Below are 23878 nucleotides of genomic sequence, written 5' to 3'. Positions count from 1 at the left end.
AAACTACTAGAGCTAATCAATGAATTTGGTAAAGTTGCAGGATATAAAATTAATGCATAGTTATCTCTTGCATTTCTATACACTAACAACAAAAGATCAGAAAGAGAAATTAAGGAAACAATCCCATTCACCATTGCAACAAAAAAATAAAATACCTAGGAATAAACCTACCTAAGGAGGTAAAAGACTGTACTCAGAAAACTATAAGACACTGATGAAAGAAATCAAACATGACACAAACAGATGGAGAGATATACCATGTTCTTGGATTGGAAGAATCAATATTGTGAAATGACTATACTCCCAAAAGCAATCTACAGATTTAATTCAATCCCTATCAAATTACCAGTGGCATTTTTTACAGAACTAGAACAAAAAATCTTAAAATTTGTATGGAGACACAAAAGACCCCGAAGAGCCAAAGCAGTCTTCAGGGAAATAAATGGAGCTGGAGGAATCAGACTCCCTGACTTCAGATTATACTACAAAGCTACAGTAATCAAGACAATATGGTACTGGCACAAAAACAGAAAAATAGATCAATGGAACAGGATAGAAAGCCCAGAGATAAACCCACGCACCTGTGGTCAACTAATCTATGACAAAGGAGGCAAGGATATACAATGGAGAAAAGACAGTCTCTTCAGTAAGTGGTGCTGGGAAAACTGGATAGCTATATGTAAAAGAAAGAAATTAGAACACTCTCTAACACCATACACAAAAATAAAGTCAAAATGGATTGAAGACCTATATGTAAGACCAGACACTATAAAACTCTTAAGAGGAAAACATAGGAAGAACACTCTTTGACATAAATCACAGCAAGATCTTTTTGGACCCACCTCCTAGAGTAATGGAAATAAAAACAAAAATAACCAAATGGGACCTAATGAAACTTAAAAGCTTTTGCACAGCCAAGGAAACTATAAACAAAACGAAAAGACAACCCTCAGAATGGGAGAAAATATTTGCAAATGAATCAAAGGATTAATCCCCAAAATATATAAACAGCTCATGCAGCTCAATATTAAAAAAAAAACAACCCAGTCCAAAAATGGGCAGAAGACCTAAATAGACATTTCTCCAAAGAAGACATAGAGATGGACAAGAAACACATGAAAAGCTGCTGAACATCACTAATTACTAGAGAAATGCAAATCAAAACTACAATGAGGTATCACCTCACACCAGTTAGAATGGGCATCATCAGAAAATCTACAAACAACAAATGCTAGAGAGGGTGTGGAGAAAAGGGAACCCTCTTGCACTGTTGGTGGGAATGTAAATTGATACAGCCACTATGGAGAACAGTATGGAGGTTCCTTAAAAAACTTAAAAGAGAATTACCATATGACCCAGCAATCCCACTACTGGGCATATACTCAGTGAAAACCATAGTTCAAAAAGACACATGCACCCCAGCGTTCATTGCAGCACTATTTACAATAGTCAGGTCATGGAAGCAACCTAAATGCCCATCAACAGACGAATGGATAAAGATGTAGTACAAATATACAATGGAATATTATGCAGCCATAAAAAGGAACAAAATTGAGTTATTTGTAGTGAGGTGGATGGACCTAGAGACTGTCATACAGAGTGAAGTAAGTCAGAAAGAGAAAAACAAATACTGTATGCTAACACATATATGTGGAATCCAAAAAAAATGGTACAGATGAACTGGCTTGCAAGGTATAAACAGAGACACAGATGTAGAGAACGTATGGACACCAAGGGTGTAAAGTGGGGGGATGAATTGGGAGACTGGTGTTGACATATATACACTAATATGTATAAAATAGATAATAAGAACTTGCTGTATAAAATAATATATAAAATAAAGGCAAAAAAAAAAAAAAGAAAGGAATTGACTACTCTGCCCAAAATAACTGCTTATTACAGAACAATTTCTGTTCACTCAATAGCTACCTATGCTTCAAGGTCAACTCACATGCCTCCTCCATGAAGCTCTACTGCTCTTAATTCTTGAAATACAATGCCAATATCACTCAGAGAGCGTTTTTCTGAACCACCCTGCTCTGTGGATTTTTGGTACTTGTCTTGATGCAGGGTAATGTAGTGAAGTGAGTCCTGGTAAAGGTATTAGGGTATCGGAATTCTAGTTTTAGCTCTGACACCAATTACCTGGATAACTTCTACCAAAGTTTATACCCCTGTGGAGTCTATAAAAAATGTCAAAGACTGATTAGGAAATTGAGGCTGAGGGAAGTCCTGTAGCATCCAAGGTCACTGAGCTACGAAATGTGAACTTATACTCCAAAGCAAGACATTTCTGACTCTGAAAACCACACTTTTTCTGTTAGTCCATCCTAACCTCCAAAACTGGACGAATTTTGATGAGCGTTGTTCTACAATAGTCCAGGGAATAGAACTAAAACCAGTAAGTAGAATCTGTTTAATCTGATAACATGTACTTTGAAGTTCCAAGAGTAAGATATAACGTGCAGCATTTCTCAGAAAGTATTTGACCACATGACTGCTCTTTCTTGGAACATCTGAGATACCCTGTGGGAATACTGGGTTAAGGCATTGTGTGTTTCCAAAACATCCCCCCTTATGTAACTGTGTTAAATGCTTACAGAAAGACAAAACACATTATCATTCATTAATAAGATCTTTGTATGAACTAGTTTCCTCAATTAACAGATTTTTGAAGATGTAAGACACACCAAGTCTGAAGGCTTAAAGTTCCATGAGCCTGGACCCCAGCCAAGAAGGGCTTCCATGGCTATGGTGTCCACAGAAGGAGATGTGTAAAAGGTCAGAAAAACATCAGGGGAAGCTCACAGGGGCAGTTCAGGAAGGGCATGTGTTGACTTAAAGGACCGCCCAAGTCGACAAGTTCCTAATGCAAAGGATAGTTTCTTGGCGTTTAAACAGTGCTAACTAGTCCCTTAACCCGACCTCAGATTTGTGTTTTAATTTCCCTTTGCGTTAGTTTTCTTCTCATGCATAACAAATTACCACAAATCTATCAGAAAAAAACACCACCCGCTTACTGTCCCACCTTTTTTGAGGGCAGAAGCCTAGGCATGGCCTAACTGGGTTCTCTGATGAGGATCTCACAAGGCTGAGGTCAAGGTGGTGGTGGCAGCAGGACATTCTCATCTGGAGCTCAGAGGTCTGTCCCATTTATTAGGGTTGTTGACAAATTCAGGTCCTTGTGGCTGTAGGACTGAAGTCCCCAATGTCTTGCTGACTGTTGGATAGGGCTCACTCTCAGCTCCTAGAGGACACCCTCAGTTCCTAGCTTCAGCCCCTCCCACCCCCAACCACAGGCAGTTCACAGCGTGGCTGTTTGCTTTCTTTCAGGCCAGCAGGAGAGATACCTCCAGATAGGAGCTGCATCTTCTCTCTTTTAAGAGCCACTTGATTAGGTCAGGTCCACCCGGAAAAATCTCTCTTCGTCAATGCATAGTCAACTGATTAGGGACTTGCAGAATCCCTTTTGCCTTGTATCCCATCCTAATCACAGGAGTGATTCAGCTGCCTTTCAAGCCTTAAAATTCTGTTAGTCCATATAAACTTTCAGCAGCTATTCTGATATGATGGCTGGATGTGTGATTTCACATTGGATATGATGATCTAATTGTTATGATGCATAACTAATCCTCACTGGACAGCTCTTAAGTCAGAAGAGTGGGCAGACAGCAGGCAGAAGCTCTCCAGCCTGCAGCACTCCGCCGGCTAGTCCAGGTCTCGTCGCTGACTCGCGGCTACCTCCCATTTTACAAAAGCAATTTAATTCTGAAACAAAACCAAAATATTTCCTATAGAATCACACTTGAGGCCTGGGAGAAACACACACTTGAAAATGATCAACATACAATCAGGTCCCCTTTGTAGCTTTCCCGACACGTGGCTTCCCAGCCAGCTCCTTTGATCAGCGCATTCTTCTCTGATCAGCTCTGACTCTCAGAAGGTCTCCTTACAGTGAACTGAAATCTGTCATCTGGAAGCTTCTTCCTACTGATTCTAGATTTTTTTTTTCTTTTGAGAATTAAAAAAAATCTAATTCTGCTCTCACCTGACACCTCCTTGGATGTAGGAAGCTGAAGATTGTGACTTCCCTGAGTGGAAGAGGCTTTTGAAAGCTCCAGTACACGGTTTCCTAGGCTACTAGAGACATTATTTACTGTTTTAGAAGAAAGGGGAACTTGTCAGTGTATTTTATAGACTCCATCACAACAGGCAAGCATTTTTTGCATGTGTGTTAACACAACTTCTCTTAAAAAAAATAAAAGTGTTGACCAGTAAGGCTTCTACTTAGATCTGATCCTGCTTTCCTTATTTTGTTTATAGAATGAAAGAGAGACCATCACTTTCTTTGCACAAGAGGACAGCACTTTCCCTGCACAGACTGGCCCCAAAGCCTTCAAAATTCCCTACTCCATCAGACAGCGGATTTGTGCGACATTTGACACCCCCAACGCCAAAGGCAAAGACTGGCAGATGTTAGCACAGAAAAACAGCATCAACAGGTAACTGGGGGCAACTTCAAAAAGAGGATTTTACTAAAAGAGCTTGAAAACTAAAATGGGGCGGGTGTATCTATGTGGTTTCCAGACCCTGATATCTGTATGGATTTCTCTGGCTGTATTTCATGTGAAATCTGGACAGGGAAGTGGGAAAAGAACAAAAATATGACACAGTGTGTGGCCCTTCCTGCCACCCCACTCTGCCTTTGGGGACGTTACGGAAAAGTCCTACTTGAGTCCTGGTCCCATCTCCAGGTTTGCTACTTGGGCCACCATAATGGAGGTTTAGACTTGGTCATCTTGGTGCTGGTGAGGGGATCCCAGAGTCTTGAGACAGTGATGGAGAAACAAAGAAGCAAGTTTCTCACACCTCCTCCCTCCCATCGGGTAACCTTAAGTGTTATTTAACCCCTAATAAGGATATGCTCAGCCTGAAGAAGTGGGTGCGTGAATATAAAAAAGGAAGTTTGAGATGATACCTCTCAGGTCTGAAGGCGGAGGGCATTAAACAAGCAAAAGCAAAGGTCTGCTGCTTAAACCGACACTATTCATTGCTGGGCTACTGTTGTGGTTGAGTTGAAAGGAGAATAGAGAGATTCATAGTGGGCGCTCGTACTTTGATGAGAAAAAGCAAGGGTGATGCTATTCAGAGCAGCACTGACGGGGAGGCCAGTTAGGGCTCAGCTTGAGGGATGACTGGTGGGGAAAAGGCATTGACAAATAGGATCTCCTCTCTCACTAACCCACCCCGCAAACCCCAGAATGAAAAGAGAACACGTTTTCCCAGTACCCTTTTCCTTCCCTTTCCTTTGGTACGTTTTATGTCTTTTGAGACAAAGCCTTAGTTTTCTCACTGTTTGGCTTACTCTGTCATTTCCATTTTTTTTGTTCTTTGTTTTCACAGACATCCTACCTGACTCTTTCTTCTCTGAAAGGAAGGTAGATGTCTGCCAAGAAAGGATAGAGGGCTGCTCCCTGTTTCAAAAGGGATCCGGAAGCCGAGAACGAAGGGCCCAACTAGAAAGCAGTCAGACTCAGAGAGGAAAATCAAGAGAGAAGGCATGGCTGTAAGAGAAAATGGAATTTGCAGACAGGCAGGCCCAAAAAGAACACATTCTTGAAAAAGGCAGGTAGTGAAAATGAGAGAATACAAAAATGTCTGAGGGTATAGGGGAAAAAAAATTCAGTTGAATTTTTCCCAGCAGCTTTGATAAAGGATGAGATGTGTCATGTGTAACCCATGAACACCATGACTATGTCAGGTTCGCTTTCTGATCAACCTGGGGACAAGAATGAAAAACTAAGCCAGAGGACAGAATTTGGTCTAAAGAAAGGAAAGTGAACATTGGGCAGGGGACTCAGAAGCTCTGTTCTGGTTCTACAGCTAATACCAGTCTGCCCAAACACATCACTTACCATCCCTATGTTACTTTTTCTACAGATGCAATTCATAGAATTCAAACTACATTAACTCTCTAATCCAGTCTGGCCATAAGAGTTTATGATTTTTAATTCACCACTTGCAAGAAAGTAATTGCCACAGAGTATCTACCTACTCATGGCTGCTGGCCTTCATTTGCTAAAGAAGCGTGTGCACGTTCCTGCCTTGTTCATTTTATTCTCCACTTCCAGTAAACATATGAGAACTACACAGGCTGCCTCCAAAGCCATCAGTTTCTGACCTTGCACAGTAGGGAAAACGCATTTCAAACTGGGAGACTAAGGTTAGCATCCTTTTGTGTCTGGGCTCTAATGAGCAGTAAATAGCTACACAGGAGCACGCTTGTCCCCTCCAATGTCGGGGGTCAAAAAAGGCAACCATTGGATGTGCCTGTTTGCTTTTGCTTGCTTTTGTTTCTCCCTAAGACCCCTCTCTCCAGGAAAGCCTAAACGTCCTTAGTATACAAAATTCAAACAACCTACTTTATGGAAAGTTTCTAACATGGTTCTAAGAAAATGTCCATTTTAAATAAATGTTAGTTAGTCCCTTTGAAATGTTCACAATTAACAGCAAGTTAGAATAGCATGAATGCACGGAATCTTTGTATTTAAATAAGGTTTCATCTTTAACCCTTACTTAGTTACCATATTCACCTTCAGTGAATGGCATTTCCTTCCTCTTTACTCTCTAGCTTAACTCTCCAATAGGAAACTCATTATGGAGTGAGAACTATTCAAACTAGGGGTTAGCAGGCTTCTTTCTGTTAAAGAACCAGAGACGGTAAATAGTTTAGGCCATATATGATCTATTGCAACTACTCAGCAATTATTCAACTCTGCTTCTGCGGTGTGAGAGCAGCCCCAGGAAATACCTAAACAGGCGGGGCTGTGTCCCAATAAACATTATTTACAAAAGGAAGCAATGTATTTGGCCTACAGTACATCGTCTGCTGACCCCTCATCTAAACGAGTCTGCTCTCATTTAGTAAAACTTTCATAGGACCTATTGCTGCAGTTAGAGTTACACCTGCGGCTAAGCTAAGGCACAAGATAAGGCCCCTTTCTGCAAGCTGGTGTTGTTCCGGCAGAGATGGCCACGAAGATAGTCAGAGAAGCCAAAAGAGAAAGATGATGGAAAATCACCTCGCACCATGTCAGCTAATCCCCATTCTCATTTTGCAGAAATTGTCAAGTTCATTAAACGTTTCCACTACTGTAGCAGAAATGTATCTTCTCCTACATGGGAAGAAACATACGGGACAGAGATGAAGGAGATTTTAAATTAAATTGTCACAACTTATTGTGTAATCCCAAATCACTGGGCTTGCTCTCTTAGGGCTACAAATAATATCGTACTTATTATACTACATAATCATCAGTCACTAATGTGATCATTAATGTGTGGTACAACACAGAAATCTGACGTTGTCAATATGCCGGTATTATTGGGTAAGAAAGCTGTTGGATAGCTTGAGATTTCATCAACCCTGGGATCACGAGAGAAAGATGATCACAAAGCACAGAGTCGGTCTTCTATTAGGGAATTCACCTACCGTGATCTTGTGACAGCACCTTTACCTGACTCTCCCCTTCCCTTCAATTTCCAAAAGTGAAAAGCTAGTAAAGCAACAGCCCTCAAACCATGAAGGAAGCACTTTCAAAGGGAGTGGAAGGAAACATTCACTGTTATCGTGTTGCCAGTGGAAATGTTCTCCTTTCGGTAAATGCAAATGTCACTGATGATAATTTGCCTTTTTGCCTAACAAGTTTCTACTTAGATCTGAATAGGAGAGAAGATACATGAAATAGGAAGTTAAAGGCTTAGAATGTGAGACATGTCAGTGGGTGCACTTAAGGCAGCAACGCAGGTGGCTCTGCAACTTGCTTGGCATATCGATTATGATAAATAAGCCACACAGCCTAGCAAAGAATGTCATAGTTAACAGTTGCAATTACAGTTTCTGTGGGCAAACTGACGATTACTCAGAGTCCATGCTTGCTGCATTTTAGAGCTGAGATTGCACACTTATTCTACAGATCCAGCTGCAATAACTCTCCTCTTCAATGCTCTTGGTCACAGGTGATTGGTAGGTAGGTGGGACTAATAAAGAGTTGATCATGTAGGAGTAGATGGTGGGGAGCTTTGCTGAGAACTAAACAAATTAAATAATATCAGAAACTAACTGCTTCAGCTAGAAGTAATCTTCCATATCTAAACTTCCATAGCACTTTGTATTTTTATGATACTTTTTTATTTTTTAATTACAGTTAGACATACCTAGATAGTACTGTCTAGTTCGGGGAAATTCAAGAAATTTGTCTTGAATGAATGACATGAACTTTTTCTTTGGATAGTATACTTGACCTTAAAAACTTGCCTCCTGGGGCTTCCCTGGTGGCGCAGTGGTTGGGAGTCCGCCTGCCGATGCAGGGGACACGGGTTCGTGCCCCGGCCCGGGAGGATCCCACATGCCATGGAGCGGCTGGGCCCGTGAGCCATGGCCGCTGAGCCTGCACGTCCGGAGCCTGTGCTCCGCAACGGGAGAGGCCACGACGGTGAGAGGCCCGCGTACCACAAAACAAATAAACAAACCAACAAAAAACTTGCCTCCTAATAGAACTGAATTAAGTGTCAAAGGATTTTGCAAGTTGGTCTCAAAAGAGAGCAGGTTACATGGCTGACACTGTGGAGGGTTCCTATCCTTCGGCACCTGAAATTCTACTATTGAATCTTTCTTCTTTAAGGCCTCACGATTTTCATATTCCAGAAACCCTTGTGAAAACATAGCCAGCTTGACCAAGTTGCCGTGGGAACAGATGCTGGATAAAGTGCATGAGATACAAGAGGATGAGAAGGGAAGTGACCAAAATGGAAGAAAGGATTCCAAGATGGAAAGGAGCAGATGAACCACACCTTATTAACAGTTTCTCATAATAGTACGCTTGTTTGAAACTGCGTAAGCACTGCCAGAGAAACCTAGTTATTATTGGTCAGTTGGGTAAAACAGTTCAAATGTATTTTGGATGTTAATGTTTTTGGGTGATGCTAGAGAAATCATGAGCAAATGAAATTTCTCAAACTTCATGGCTCATCAGCAGTGCTGCAGTAACTTGTTTTTCCACCAAATCTTTTAACAGGGCCTCTAATGAGAAGCAGAATCTTCTCAGTTGAGGTCAAATCCTTTCATTCCCTCTGTCCACCCTCTTAATTGGATACACAGGAACAGTGAATGGCCAGAGGGCAGTGGGAAAGGACAGAGGAAGGTTGCAAGACAGTTTATTCATCTGTCTGGGTAACTCTTGAGAATTCACTAGAAGTGGAAGTCCCGGGGCCAGCTTTCTTTTGGGGTGAAGGAAGGAGGAGGAAAAAAGTGAGAGAAAGTGATTACAAAATATATACAGAATGCCTGCTTCACAGGCAGACCGCCAAGGGTGGTCACCCAGGGACCCGTGAGACTAGATATTTTCACTCTTGTGTTTTGGGATTTGCTAGGATTACACCAAATGAAGCTGTCTGGGCTCTGCAGACTAGAGGCTAGAAAACACATCCTAACCTTTAAATAATAAAAATGGATGTGAGGCTGCCATTTCCAAAAATCAATATTCATGACTCTTCTAAGGAGAATTAATGCACAGGAAGATAGCATTCATCACACAGATCCTTGGAGGCAAAATATGATAAAGCTCAAATCAGATTTTCTGGTTCTGGCCCAATGGACTTGTGCAGAGTCTGGATTTGAAGAGCCCTCAGTGTGAAGCCAGAGGGACCCAACACAGCCAAGTGGTGGGTGTTCAGGCTTCATTCCACTTAAGTTAGGGACTCATGAAACTGCCTACTAATATGAATCTGAAGACAGCCTAGGGCCAGTTTGGCCATGAACAAACTGTATATAGTTTATAAGTGGCAGGTGTTTCTCCTAAAGGCAATAAGGGAGAGAAGCTGTTTGTATCCCTCCAAGAGAACCAAAGTCGCGCTCCCACTCTAAGCTGCAGGGGTGGTGACAAGGGGCAAGTTTGCATTGGTCTTTAAAGGACTAGGTTTCCCTCCTTTAAGCTAATGTAGTTTTCAGATAAGATGGACATGCCCAAGCCCCTTTATAGTCAAAATAATCCCCTTCACGGGTCTGTCTCAGAGAGACCTGGAAAAGCTGACAAAGTCACAATCCCCGGATGTGATGTTTTCATAATTTGAGAAAATGAAATTATGGGAAGGATTTTGCCTAATTCATTAGAGAGTCCTTTGATAAAGTGCTTAACTATTTCTTTGCGATTATTTGTGAGGTTTTATTGAAACACACTGAGTATTTTGCAAAAGGAAAGATATCAATATTTCTCCCTTTCCCCCTTCAGGATTAGCACTCTGGTCTTTTCTCTTGGAACAAATAGTGGTCATTCTCCTTTACCCTCAGGATTCTTGAAAATGTCTCAACGTGATTGAAGAGGAACATTAAAGGAGACGTATTTTTCTATGCTATATCCCAATTCAAAGAAAAGTTGAGCTTTGATTTTGCAGTTTTCATTGCCTTTCATTGCCAAATATGAGAAACTGTCAGAGCCTTACCAGGAATGAAACTGGAGAATTGAAAACGAGAGTCTACAACTGGTTTTTATTCCTGTTTGGAAACCCACAGCGGGTTCTGAAGGCTCCAGGGCTAACATATATTTTCCAAAGAAGGAAGAATCCTTGCTGGTCCCTTTCAGGAGCCAGATAATGAAATAGGCAAAAGGAAGAACTATGAGGGGAATTTTATTGCCAAATTCATTGGTCCAAAAGAATTAATGTACCACCTTTGGGGCACAGCAGAGTGGAACTCAGCCTGGTTTCAACTGCCTGTATCTTTTCCTTTTGGGTTTCCCATACCAGCTTCCTTTCACTTGAAGGCACAGGGGGGCAATAGGCAGAGGTGACGTTATGGCAAGCATCTTTTGCTTAATCTTTAGGAAATGAAACAGACTTGCTTTATCCTGAAAGCTGCTCTCTGCTGTTGAGTACCCAGTGAGGATGAAGTTTGGGGATGAAAGCTTGAGGAATGGACCAAATGCTTATGCTGTGGTCCAGTTACCGCTGTCCAGTATAAATGGCTTTTCTCTTCTATTTGCATTTAAAGAACCATAGGGAGGGTTGGTTTTGGTCACATAAGAGGCTTTCATTAAATGAGACAATTACGATGATAGCGGGGATATTAATTTTTTTTTCATTATGACTATGTTTCAGTTCCCTATTTGGTACTATACAGTAGGACTATGCACCGTCCTTGTATTGATGTCTCCCAATTTATTATAGGCAGTTTAACTTAGTTTGCACCTTCTATGCTGCCAACCTACCAGGAAGATATTTTTCAAATATGCTTTTTTTTTTTAAAAAAAAAAGTTGACTTAGATATAAATGGCAACAGCTTATAGAATAGAAACATACTTGCTGCCTGAATGTTACAGGTGCAAGTGCTCCCTTGTACTTGGAAGTGCTGGGTGACATCCTAAATTCTGCATGAAAGTATGGCATGTACCTGGGATGAGGCGTCTTCTTGTGCTAAGGATGTTAGGCTGCAGTGCAGATGTGGTCCCCTGCTAGGTTTTATTACAGAGAAAATTCATTCTCACCATTAGTTACAAAGAAGAGCTTACAGCTTTCAAATAGGCATGTCAGCCCCCTGGTAGCATGGCTCTGAGTAACTAAGATAAAAGCTTTGTTATCTGGAATTCAGAATGAAAGGGAGTCCCTTATAGGCCACACATAGTCAGACAGAACTAAGACCCTAAGCAGGCAGACTCCAGCTTTAAGCTCTTCCTGCGTGCAGGTCCCCAGGGCTCCGATAGAGTCTCAGACCTATGCCCCGTCCTGTTACTGTTATCTAATCTTTTTGTTAACTGACTGAGGATTTAGATGTTACTATTCCCTAAGACATTTGTATTTGAATACTGCTTTCAAGTACTAAAGAAAGGGTGGTATCTTTCAATTCACACTGGCCACCTAGACACCTTTCCTTTCCATAACATGAGCCCTGCACTGCAACAGTATATAAGGACTTATATGGCAGAATTTTATCATGGTCCTCAATTCTCTCTTCCTCTTTGTACCCAAAAAAGAAAACAGATGGCACAATAACTATTTCCAGAAATTCTCGAAATAACCTAATTTTCGTTATTAGTTTAATGTGGCCATTCATTTGAAGATGTATTTTGAAAACTGAGATTCTATATAAAAATTTGGTGGTTGACCCATACAGACCATTATAAGTTGGCCTCTGTCTAGCTAGTGAAATTGCTAAAGATTCATGTTCCCAATTCTGCCCTGGCTTCCGCATAAAAGAATGGAATTTTAATTGGGCTGGGGGACAGCGCAGATAAGGAAGTCTCAGAAAGAAGAAATTAATCATAGTAATAAAACAACTCCTCAGGGGCTCAGGTGAATAGAAAGCATGTAGGCTCAAGAAAACGAAATTAAACTTAATTAACTATTACTACTCAGTGAATTTACACGGATAAATCTATTCAGCGGTCTTAGCATGTGGTTTTTTAGTTCATCTGGACTTTTTCAGTGAGCGTTCCAAAGAAAAAGATGGAGTCACTGAGTCTGCAGGACTTAGGACAAATAAACTGAAGACACAGGATGATTCTAAAGTAAATTCTTTAAATTTAGAGAGTAAATAACCTTATGTACACAGTATGCAGCATCTTTATGAACCACAAAAAAATAAATCTTATCTTTCAGAATTACCTCAGTCGATCAGAATTTGAAAAGGCTATGACAAAAGATTCAGTGCATAAAGAAGTAACACTATGAAGCGTCTAAGGCAAGCATAATAAACATCTACTTCTTTAAACATTTTCCAAAGAGAAAGGAAAAAATTGTTTTGTTTTGAGCCATCCACCGGAATTTCAAGATGACTGCTTTTGCCAAATGTTCTTTATTCATTTCAAAAAACATAATAATAATCAAAGACTCAGGAAATCAACTATTGCTATGAATTCTACTTTCTAGTATTAACAATGTTCCCTGAATTGTGGATGCATTTACCTGCTGGTGTCCAAATGCACCAGCATTATTATGAAGAGAAATGGGTCACACAGATTGGGATCAAAATAATTTCAAAAGGGAGGTATGGAGAGAACCAAATGGATATAGGGTATGCCAATTTTCAAAAAAATCATAATGCATTTGCACACATGTAAGCAGTAAAATAACCCAACTGTGTTTGAGAAATAGCCTATAGCATTAGCACTTTAGTGTCTTTTGTCTATTAATTCTTCTGGTGTAGACAAGTTAAGTGTAGTTTGATAGGATGTCTGTTTATCACAAAGCTGACTGAATCATTTTTAATAAGGCTGATATGCTCCTACGTGTATTTACTAACATTAAGTGGAATTTGGGATTTGTGTGTGTTGCCGAGTGTACTTGTATAAATTCAGAGCATCAATCTGGAACATGCTTTGGGGAGCACATTTCACTTGCTACAGTATGTTCAGAGAACCATGCCAAGGGAGAGTTCTATTTCTGCCTCTTTGATCATTTAGCTTCCTGTTGGCCTGGGTGCCTAGTCTACAAATCAGGGCGTTTGCAGGACTTCTCAGAACCAAGTGGCTGGCAAGAGTCATCCTCCAGCTCTTCTCTTCTTCTTCTAGGCAGGTGCACTTAAAACACCTTCACACTGCAACTGGATTCATGAATATTTTGAATAGCATGTTGGGACAAGGATTCATCACAACCTCCAAAACATAGTCTGTATGCCTCTCCTCAAGTTTTGTTTTTGCATTTTCATGCCCAGATCTTCTTCTCATGTCCTGAAATGTCAAAGCTCCCCAAATGATACCAAGGATAAAGGTCTCAGAGTGCTTGGGGCAGGACATGTAGCTTGAGGACCCAGCAACGTTCACCCTCTAGGTGCTTATTTTCAGATGCAGCACAAAATGAAAGTTCAATCTCATCTTCTCTGAAATTGCTAGTATGTCTGGAAATCTAGTTTGGGTTATAAGACAACATGGAACGTGGTCAGCACCATGACCTAGGTGCTAAATCTGGCCCAACACCTGCTTTTCTATAGCCCCAGAGCTAGAACGGTTTCAGGAGGATAAACAAAACAAGAGTGATATATGTGGTGTGACATGTGAAAAGTGTATGACATTCAAATTTCAGTGTCTCTAAATAAAGTTTTATTGGAACACAGACATGCACATTCACTTATGTATTGTCTATGGCCATTTCACACTACCATGGCAAAGTTGAGTAGCTGCTACAGAGACCAGATGTGGCCCCTACGGTCAAAAATACTTGCTGTCTGGAACTTTAAAGAAAGAGTTTGTCAACCCCTGGTATAGAATAAAGGGTAGCTTTGGGGTTAATAGGATCACAAGGATCTAGTCACTCCAACAGACACTAGTCCATTGTGGTTCAGTAGGAAATACAAAATATAAACCTTCAATACTATGAGAAATCTGTGCTTCTTTTTGTTGTGCTTGCCAGCATTATTTTTCTTTTGAAATGACCATGGAGAGCATAAAGAATTATTTCCCCACTCCAGGAAACAATGTGTGTCCATGGTCTATTCTCATAAATTACATGGAAAGACATTATCACACAGCCCACCCAGAATCCACTCACACAGCCTCTCAGTTTTTGCCTCTTTCTCAGCTATTCCTCCCGTTTGTATTCTGCCTGCACACTGGTTGGGGCGCACCGATCTATTTACAGACCAGGAGATACAGCAACGTCCCCCCAAAACAGCTCCCTACAGCTAAAAGGAAGTGGCAGCATTCAAAACAACGTTTTGAATAAAAGGAACGAGGATCTCTTCAACTACAGAAGCAACATTTGCTTTGCCATTTCTATTAGTGGAGAAATAAATAACCGTATTTGATTCGAAGGCCAGCTATGGAGAGGGCGGCGAAGGGGAGAAGGAAGGAAAGATAAAAGGAAAAGAAACTGGAGAGAATAGTTTTAAGCTGGCCTTCTCCCTCTCTCAATTAAAGATTCAGACGCAGTGGAAAGCATATATCATACCCTGATGTTTGTGCTATCTGGCAACCAACTAGCTTTAAGTAGTGTCGTAAGACCTTTGAATAAAATAGCACTTTATTCACTCAGAATTACTATGTGTGTATGTTGCTTGTGAATGATAACGTGCCCTTAAAAGCTTGTCTTCTCTTCCACTTGCTCTTGGCTACATGAGTCTGCTTTGTGATTATATGCCGAGTCTGGTGATACAAAGTTGTACCATCCTCAAAATGGGCAATTCTTGGTCGACTCTGGAAAACCTTTTCAACTCATCAGAATTTTACCAGAGGTGACATTTCTATCCCTGCTGCAAAAGTACCTGTGAAAAGCTGTGACCTTTTAATCCTTTGTGTTGTCTCAATCTTCATCAGAGCAAAGTTATTGTCCAAAGGGTTATCATTTGTTTTCACTGAAGATCCCATATCATCTGAAACAAGCTCCTAGCAATCAACTAGTCAGCTGATGGATATGGAATAAATACCTGTCATAGTATTATAAGTGCTGTTGTAGAATCAGAAAATGATTAGCTATGACCCTTCTCTTTCAGGTGTCTGCAGTCACACTGAGAAGGCAGAGGTCACACACATGGAATATATAAGCATTTTACTCACATGAAAATTTAAGCAGAAGCGTAAAAAGAGTTGAGAAAAGAAATAAATTACTTTGAGAGGACATGAGAATTATCTACAATCCAGGCATTGTAGGAGTATAGGATCTTGATAAACAGAGGGGAAAGAGGGAAAGTGGGCATTTCCTAGTGAACAGAATACACTAGATGAAAGCAAGAACAAAGTATTACCTAAGCCAGTGTTCATGGCTCAAAGGAGAAAAGAATATTGAGGGAAAATATATATATATATATATTACCAGAGCTAGTTTGATGCCAGACCAAGGCAGGCACTGAAAACAAGTGGAGTAGATATGATGGTTTATGAAATAGAATGCAAGGTATAGTAGAGAGTTTGGAGAAATAAAGAGCCGTAAGGCTTCTGCTAGAATTCAGTCGTAAAATGATAGAGCATAAATTAAATACAAATAGTATGAATGGAGAGGAAGAGTGAAGCTGATGAGTTTGTCAAAAAGAAACAAAGAGAAGACTCAGAAATAAATGTCCTAGTGTGAGAGATTAGAAGGATGGTTGTAATTACTGGGACATTTGTTATAGTTAGAATGGAGGCCAATGGATTCCTGATGCCCCGAGTCTGAGGAAGTGGAAAGCTATATCTAACTGGAGCAGTCCCAAGGTCGTTCAGAGATCTGTGACTAGCTCATTATTAACCTATAAAACAGGAGATGCCGACTTAGACACTGTCCACTTGGAGCTGATAAGTACTCCATTTAGTATACGAACCCAAGAAGACACAGATAAAATTTTCTCAGCCCTTAGGTTTACCATGAGAGACATAAAGAGGGGTCAGATATTTTGGAAAAAAAAAAGGAATGAGTTATATCATCACATAAGCTAATGAAGTAGAGCTTTACAAGAGGGTGTTCAAGAGAGAAACACACATACATGTAAACACACACAACTCAAGGAAAGTGAGGACTAAAAAAGACATGGAGGATTAAGAAGGTCATTGGTAACCCTCCAAAGTACAGTTTCAGTTTAGCGTTGGGATACAAACTGGACTGTCCCCAGACCTGCGTTCGTGGAGCTCTTTATTCCTATTTTAATAATATCTGTTCCAATTCATTTTTAATTCCCTTATAGTGATTTGTATTTGTTCCTTTATTTCTATTTTTGTCATTTCGTTTATTTAACTCTCTGTCCAGGAATTTATCTTATTTTGCTACACAAAGTAGCCCGTCTGCTGTCATTCTGAACCTGTGGGAAGCTCGTCATCAGCACGATGGTGACCTTGACTCCCTGGCCTGTGCCCTTGAAGAGATTGGGAGGACACACACGAAACTCTCGAACATTAAGGAATCCCAGCTGGATGAAGCCGACTTCAGCTACAGCAGGCAAAATGGACTCTAGTCCACTTCCTCTCATGAGAGAGTGATGGCCAACTTCGGGACATTTGCTTTACAGGGGGAAGAAAGAGGCGGTTTCTGCCCAGTGGCACTTGGGGAATTCAGCCTTCATTTACAATCAGTGAGCATCCCTGATTGAAGAAATTGCATTTTATATAGGTAAAATATGTTCATAGGGAAAAGTACAAGCTCTCTTAAATATATGTGTCTCCTCTGAAGCCACACTCAGGTTCACAGCTGAGGAACTTCTCAGATTTGGAGTGGCAAGGATAAAAGCGAGGGCGTATCTAGATAAAAGTAACTGTGGGAAAAGATGAGCTACAGCAAAGCTGGGAAGGCAGAGCTTCAATAAGTGCATGTTTTGCAACAGATTTTTAATGATGTGCCCCAAAGCACCAGCTGATTCTGGCACCAGATTGTCTGAGTTTTCTACCAACTGGCATCCGGGATGCCAGCAATCATTGTCAACTGGCTTTTAGAAGTGAAACACGGTTGCCAACCCATCTGCAGGACTTCAACAACGTCAAGGAGGGCATTTAGAATTTCGAATCTGAGTACACCACACCAGCACCAATTCCCTATCTATCCTAGCCACTTAATGGAAACAAGATCAAGAGGTAGAGAGATCACAAGCTAGCTCTAGCAGCGTACCTACCCCTCCTTCATTTTCTCCAAGGACCAAATCTATCCACATTCTTTCTTCCCCTTCCTTATGAATTACACTAGGGGGAAAGTTTCAAGGAGTATAGACTTTTCAATATGGAAATTTCTTATTTTCTAACTCAAAGCAGGACCATCTCTATTCCCGGCTAAGCCACTCAAATTGCAAGAACTATCAGAACACAGCTTATCATACAGATTCAGAGACAAGGGAGGTCAAATCAGGTCCAAGGAAACATGAACTGCAGATGCCTTAGGCCTCAACTAAGCTGTTATTCTAGGATGCAGATGTTGATTTAGTTCCCCAGCGCAGCTGTCACGAAGGGATTAGGGGGTTTACTGTCCTTCACAATCCACTTCTTGAATTTTCTAGCCTTTTGGTACTATGTTATCACAGAATCTCTCCATGGGGCTATAGGTCATCCTCCTTTTGCCTCTTGGGAAATTAGCCGATGGTCTTTGCTCTAAATGATATCCGAGTACATAGACCTGAGGGATACCTCTACCACAATGTCTGAGAAACCAAATGCATTGTTCAAGGAGTCTTCAAGCTCTGATAATTCAACCTCACCAAGCATGCTTTCTTTCCAGGACCATTAATATATTGTTTTACATTTTAAATGAGAGGCAGTGATACTGTGGAGAATTGAAATCTGCAGATAATACACAACCCCCATCTTAACACTTCACTCCATCTTTTTTCCTATTTAATCATTTTTGACAGGATGTCCTGGTAGACTACAGATGAACAGATTTACTCCTGAATATCTTCTGGTGGATGTTTTAATTAGCTGTCCAGAATCAGGACAACCAAAGTCAAGGACCTCGATTAACCACAAGGTTGATTAGCTACTTAGAGGTTGGCCCCATTAGAATAAATACAGTCAGGGAATGGGGGAGGTAGGGAGTACTTGGCAGTAGGGATGTGATCCACTTTTGAAACAATGTTTTTGTAGATCCCATGTTTAAAAAAATGTTGTGAATCTCCACCTAAGTGAAAAAGACTTAAAATAGGTTGAATTTATGACATCCTGGGTAAGGCATTGAAGAAGTAACTCTTGAATGTGTTGGCCATTCTCTCTAATGAATGTGTGGTATAGAAGGTCCCCTGTAATCGACGGAAGGCTTTGCTGCATGAAATTCAAAAAGCATCTTGCTTTTCTCAGGAACCAAAGGCATATTATACAGAACAAACAAGTCCTCTTAGAACTGTTGAGCGTATTTTCAAAATACCATAACTAGATCAGGAAAATACCCTTTTTGCTAGTATACTCAACTTGTTTATTCCTTCCAGGGAGCAAAAGACAGAAAGCATCAAAGTGTTAATCATCTAACATAATGATGGGATATAATTTCTGAGATAGAAGTGGAAGTAGATGGTCATCCACCCAAAATAAACCAGAGGGTTGATTGGCATGGGTGGTATGCAGAAAGAATCTGCATTAAACTGTTATAATGAATAGGAACTTATAGAAAGTACAGTGTAGAGCATATGTTGTTGTCCATCTTGGAGGATTTTTGTTTTAAACATCCTATCCTTTTTTCCTCTTCCCTTCTAATTGGCCTTATAATTGTTTTTATCTATTCTGTGAATCCACACAGATCTTTTTTAGATTTTTGATATATTTTTAATATTTTAAAACAGATGAAAAATGTTAAAGTTTCCCCTAGATTCTATCTAGATTATTTTAAGATAAGAATTTATTATCAATCCCTGACTGTCTAGAATTTCCTCCCATGTGTTTATTCTTTTTTTTTTTTTGGCCTGGGTTTTATAAATAAATGCACTTGATCACCATATCACTTTGAGTGATAAAGGAAGCATAGGAACATGAGTCATCTCGGATTTCAGCCCAAGGTTCAAATCCATCTTTCAGTCCATTGTTTCCTCTTTACATTTCTCCTACTTATTTCTGCTAGGACCATACGTAGGATTTCTGTAGGTTTTCTACAGTTTGAGATTCTATGGCCATTGCATGTCAGGATTATGCAGTATTTTACAAAAGGATTCCAAAGAGAACCCATGTTTTTGAGATTTACAGACCAAGGTGTGTGTGTGTGTGTGTGTGTGTGTGTGTGTGCGAGGGTGGAGGGCAGGGAGCATGAAACTGCAGATCAGATAGACTTAGCTGGCACTTGAACTTGCGGTTACTCACTGTAACCTAAACCCTGGTTCAATTTTAATATTTTCATATCACAACACAAATGCCTCTCTTGAAAGAGATTTACTTACTCATCAGCCCAAGCGCTTACTTTCGAAGTCTTATTGTCCTAGTGCAAAATGAAAAAAGAAATTAAAGGTGGTCTTTCATACTTGGTAGGTTACTTCAAATTTTTACAGAATAACCCACTTAATGCCAAATCTTTCAATCCTCAGAAGCATTTAAGTCTAATAGTCCTGCTTTAAACATGACTTAAAAGGATGCCACCAAAATGTTGCACTTCCCAGCTTAACCAGACTGCAGTCTCTAAAGTTAATTTATAGTTTTTACGGCGTCGCTTGTGCAGTCCTCCTAGTTTACATTAAAACTCCTTTAAGCCAAAAGGAAGCTCACGCTATGGATTTAAAGGCAAACTTCCCTTACCGGCGCAGGAAGTCTCATAAAATTCAGGTGTACTGCCACAAAAATTTTAAGGGTCTTTTTGTAAGAGATGAATAGGAATTGACAGAGTTCTCCTTAAGGAGGGGAACTTCTCTCTCTTTTTTTGTTATTTTTATCTTCAGCTGCAGGTGTTCTCCTTTGCCACACCCCTTGTCATTTTCCTTTCAGTTGACTTTGAGAGAGGATGTGAAATCCAATCACTAAAACAGGGTTCTCTTTGGATTAAAAGTTCTGGATTTATTGCAGCTGTTTCCCTTGATAGAAATTCTCAACATCTGGATTGATAAGCAAAGGCAGAATGTTAAAAAGATAGTTGGTTGAAGATGGTATTCTCCACTTGCCAAACGTCTGGCCAATCTACCTGTGAATTTCAAAACATTACAGAATCTTTTGATGTGCTTTTGGTTTTCCTTTTTGGCCATTTTCTCTTCAATTTCTTAGTCCCTCTGTAAAGGTGTTGAGTCAGATGTGTTGAAGGTGAAGGTCTCTCGAGGGTCTTTGTTCCAGAGCCCGGAAGGTCACAGGAACCGTGAAGGAGCTGAGAAACGTGCTTTTCCAGCCCACTGTGTGGCTCATTTTCATTAAGTTTCCTCATGAAACACTGCAGAGTTCTGAATCCTTGGTAACTCCCATTGACTGGACTAGGCGTGACATCTACAGCAAATGGGAGAACAAAATATACTGTCCTACAGATAGTGACACATTTTATTATCCCTCTGGTGTTAGTTACCATAGCACTGTATTTGCAAAATCGCTGCTTTAGCCAAACGCTGAATGGCCACCGTTTCCGCCGTTTCCACTGTTTCGTCTGCATAGAATTTTCCTGAACTACAAGCAAAAGTGTATTTCGTCAAATGTCACAAAGTGAAAATGTTACTAATCTTAGATGTGTTGCATATTTTGTGTTTTTACTTTCCAAACTCTTTCAAAAGCTGCAGTTATAAAGCTGTTTGGCTGTGTTGACAGCATGTGGTGTTTTTTGCAAAAGTAATTCTAGGAGAGCCAGTGTCTACCATGGACTTTTCACATCCCCAGCTCCGGTCTCATCAACAAAATCGAGATGACAATTTGTATGCTGTGATTTTTTTTCAAAAGAGAAAAGGGGATGGAAATCAGACCTGGCCGTTAGTCACTAGTGTGTAGTACTGTGATCTGAAGTAGGAAATTTAACTCACATAGAATAATTGTGGTTTTTGAAGCAGCTACTTTGATTTTTCCTTCTTCTGTGAAGATCATGGATTTGGAATGTCTTCACGAGGTGGATTTAAGACAGTAACACTAAGCTCTAAGTCTTAGAACCCACCCTCCATCTGAACCCAAAGATGAAAAAGGCAGTAAGCTTCAATGTTTAAGCCTAAGCTTAAAAATGTCCTCCCCCATCCCTATTATTGAGTTCAGCAAGAGGTACTTTTTTCTCCCCCAAAAAAAGTTGAATTAGAAAATACATAACTAAATTTGGTAATGTAGTTCTTTGCATGAATGGAAATGTGTGATAAATAATTTTACAAAAGGCATGATTACAGTGAAAATGTCCTTTTGCTTCAAACTGTGCTCACCCCAAAAGTATTTCCCTATCTCAAGCATTACTTACATCCAAAATGGACAAATTATACAATTCCATTAAAATTGGATATATAGGATAGAAACTTGACTGTGATTCTATTGAATCATGATATTTGAGGGGAGTTTGTAAGCAGGATATCATGCCTGCTGTCCCATTACTGGAACAGATATTGCAATCAGAAATAGATCTAATAATTCTAATATCCCTCCATTAGCAGCTCTGATGATACTGAAGGGAGATTCACCCCTTCCCAGGAGGCTTCCATTTAAGCCTTAACAGAGGGTGACTAAAATATTTCAATCAGAAACACCTTCCAAGGCCCGCCCTAGATGATGCTGGCCACTCCCATTCAAAACTTCTCTATAAGAAGGTGGGAAACACTCCATCTGTGGGAATTAATTTTCCAGTAAGGAAAACAGTTTTCTCCCTTTCTAAATTGGAATAAAGACTGACTTAACATTTCCCATTCTTCAGAATTGTATCTAATTGGTGCATGCAATCCAGTAAGTCTCGACCTAGAAATACTGCAAATATAAGCAGTTAGAGGAAAACTGGCTGATTCTCCTGACCCAAACTCAAAATATATATATATATATATATATATATATATATATATATGAGTAATGGTTTATCTCCATTTCTGTATGGAAGAATTTTAAAAAGACTTCATTTTGTTCTTTTTATTTTGGGAAAGTGTGTGTGTGTGTGTGTGTGTGTGTGTGTGTGTGTGTGTGTGTGTGTGTGTGTGTGTGTGTGTGTGTGTGTGTCTCGGGGATGGGGAGGGTAGCTCTTTCAAGTGACTCATATCTCAAACCCATTCCACTCTCAACTTTCATTTGATGTGTTCAAAGCCGAAAAAAAAAAAAAGCAGAACTGAATACTTAATTTGACATGAAGCTGAAGGAGTGAACAAGCCAGAGGAGAGAGTTTGAATAAAGCATGGCCTTGGCTTCATACCACACTTTTTGTGCCTTGTATTATCAATGTAAATTCTGAATGTTGTACAGTAAATACTTGGATGGACTTCTTAGAAAAGGCTGCACTGGCTTCTTTTTCAGCACATGTACATATCTATAAATATATATACATATATATTTGGTAATGCCAAACAGCTGTGTTATATTGTATTGAACAAAAATGGACGGTTTGGATGTTTTATGTAGAGTTTGCAAAAAACTGGATGATGACAGACTTTTCGAGATAAATGTACAGACATAAATTACTGCATATCAGTTATTTATGAATAAAGAGTCTTTTATTGACATTTTAGGATACTCCAAGAGTGGAACTTTGAACTGCCAATGAGGATCCCCTCTACACACCTCCTGCCACAGTCAGCCAGGGGCTGGAATGCCCTTCACATCAAGGTCAATTTCCTAATACCTGCTATATATTGAACCTAATTTCTCCTTCTGTCCTCAAGAAGGAGTTTAAAATGAGGCAAATGGAAGCAAAGATGAGATGATTTTTTTTTTTGAGATGATCTTCTAAATATTCCTACTCCACTCCAATGCACACACATACCACTATCCTTGGGATATAGTTTAATATACTCTGAGATACCCGCCGTACCATAACTGGGATACCATTCATCTTTTTCCTCAAAATGCCTGCATTATTTTTACAGACACTCTAGAAAGTGTTCTGCCTCTCCATGGGAAAAGGTTAAGAAAACAAGTACAGTGCTGCACATTTCAAATACATCTTCACAGACCGAATCTGTTTTGAATGGTTTTTAAAATGCCAGAAGTTCCCGAGAATTCAATCGTAACTACTTACAACTCGTTGGAGCCATTTTCAACAGTATGATTTACTAGAAGATGGTTTCTCATCTGCTTCAACTAGTTTGTTATCAATGAAAAGGTCAAAAGTTGGCTTAAACCAAGTGTTTTCCAAATTTGGTTTTTTAAACCATTTTCACAGAAAGGTAACAGTTTTTTTCCCCAAGTTGGTAATCTACAGAATAAAATATCATTCTCTACTCTAGATTCTGAACACCTTTATGTGTATGATCGATCTACTGGATATGATGGAGCTCTAAGAGGGGAGGAGTACAGGCAACATTTCCTCAGCTTTTGGGGGATCATCTGATGGGACTTAGGAATGGGTATGAATATTCACAGAGTGGCTGTGAGTGGTTTCAACT

At 40.0% G+C, this 23878-nt stretch overlaps 1 protein-coding gene across 3 annotated transcripts in view; it reads left to right on the top strand.

The window, feature by feature from the left end:
* UNC5D (unc-5 netrin receptor D) overlaps nt 1-22990 on the top strand; it is a 603365-nt gene extending 580375 nt beyond the window's left edge. For all 3 annotated transcript variants that reach the window (XM_060001381.1, XM_060001380.1, XM_060001379.1), the window contains 2 exons: nt 4324-4502; nt 16705-22990. In XM_060001381.1, coding sequence (XP_059857364.1) covers nt 4324-4502; nt 16705-16909 — 384 coding nt within the window. In that variant the 3' untranslated portion in view covers nt 16910-22990. The remainder of the gene's footprint in view (nt 1-4323; nt 4503-16704) is intronic.
* The last annotated feature ends 888 nt before the right edge of the window (nt 22991-23878 follow it).

This window comes from Delphinus delphis, chromosome 21, assembly GCF_949987515.2.
Source record: "Delphinus delphis chromosome 21, mDelDel1.2, whole genome shotgun sequence".
NCBI lineage: Eukaryota > Metazoa > Chordata > Mammalia > Artiodactyla > Delphinidae > Delphinus > Delphinus delphis.
This window is presented reverse-complemented; position numbering and strand designations above follow the sequence as displayed.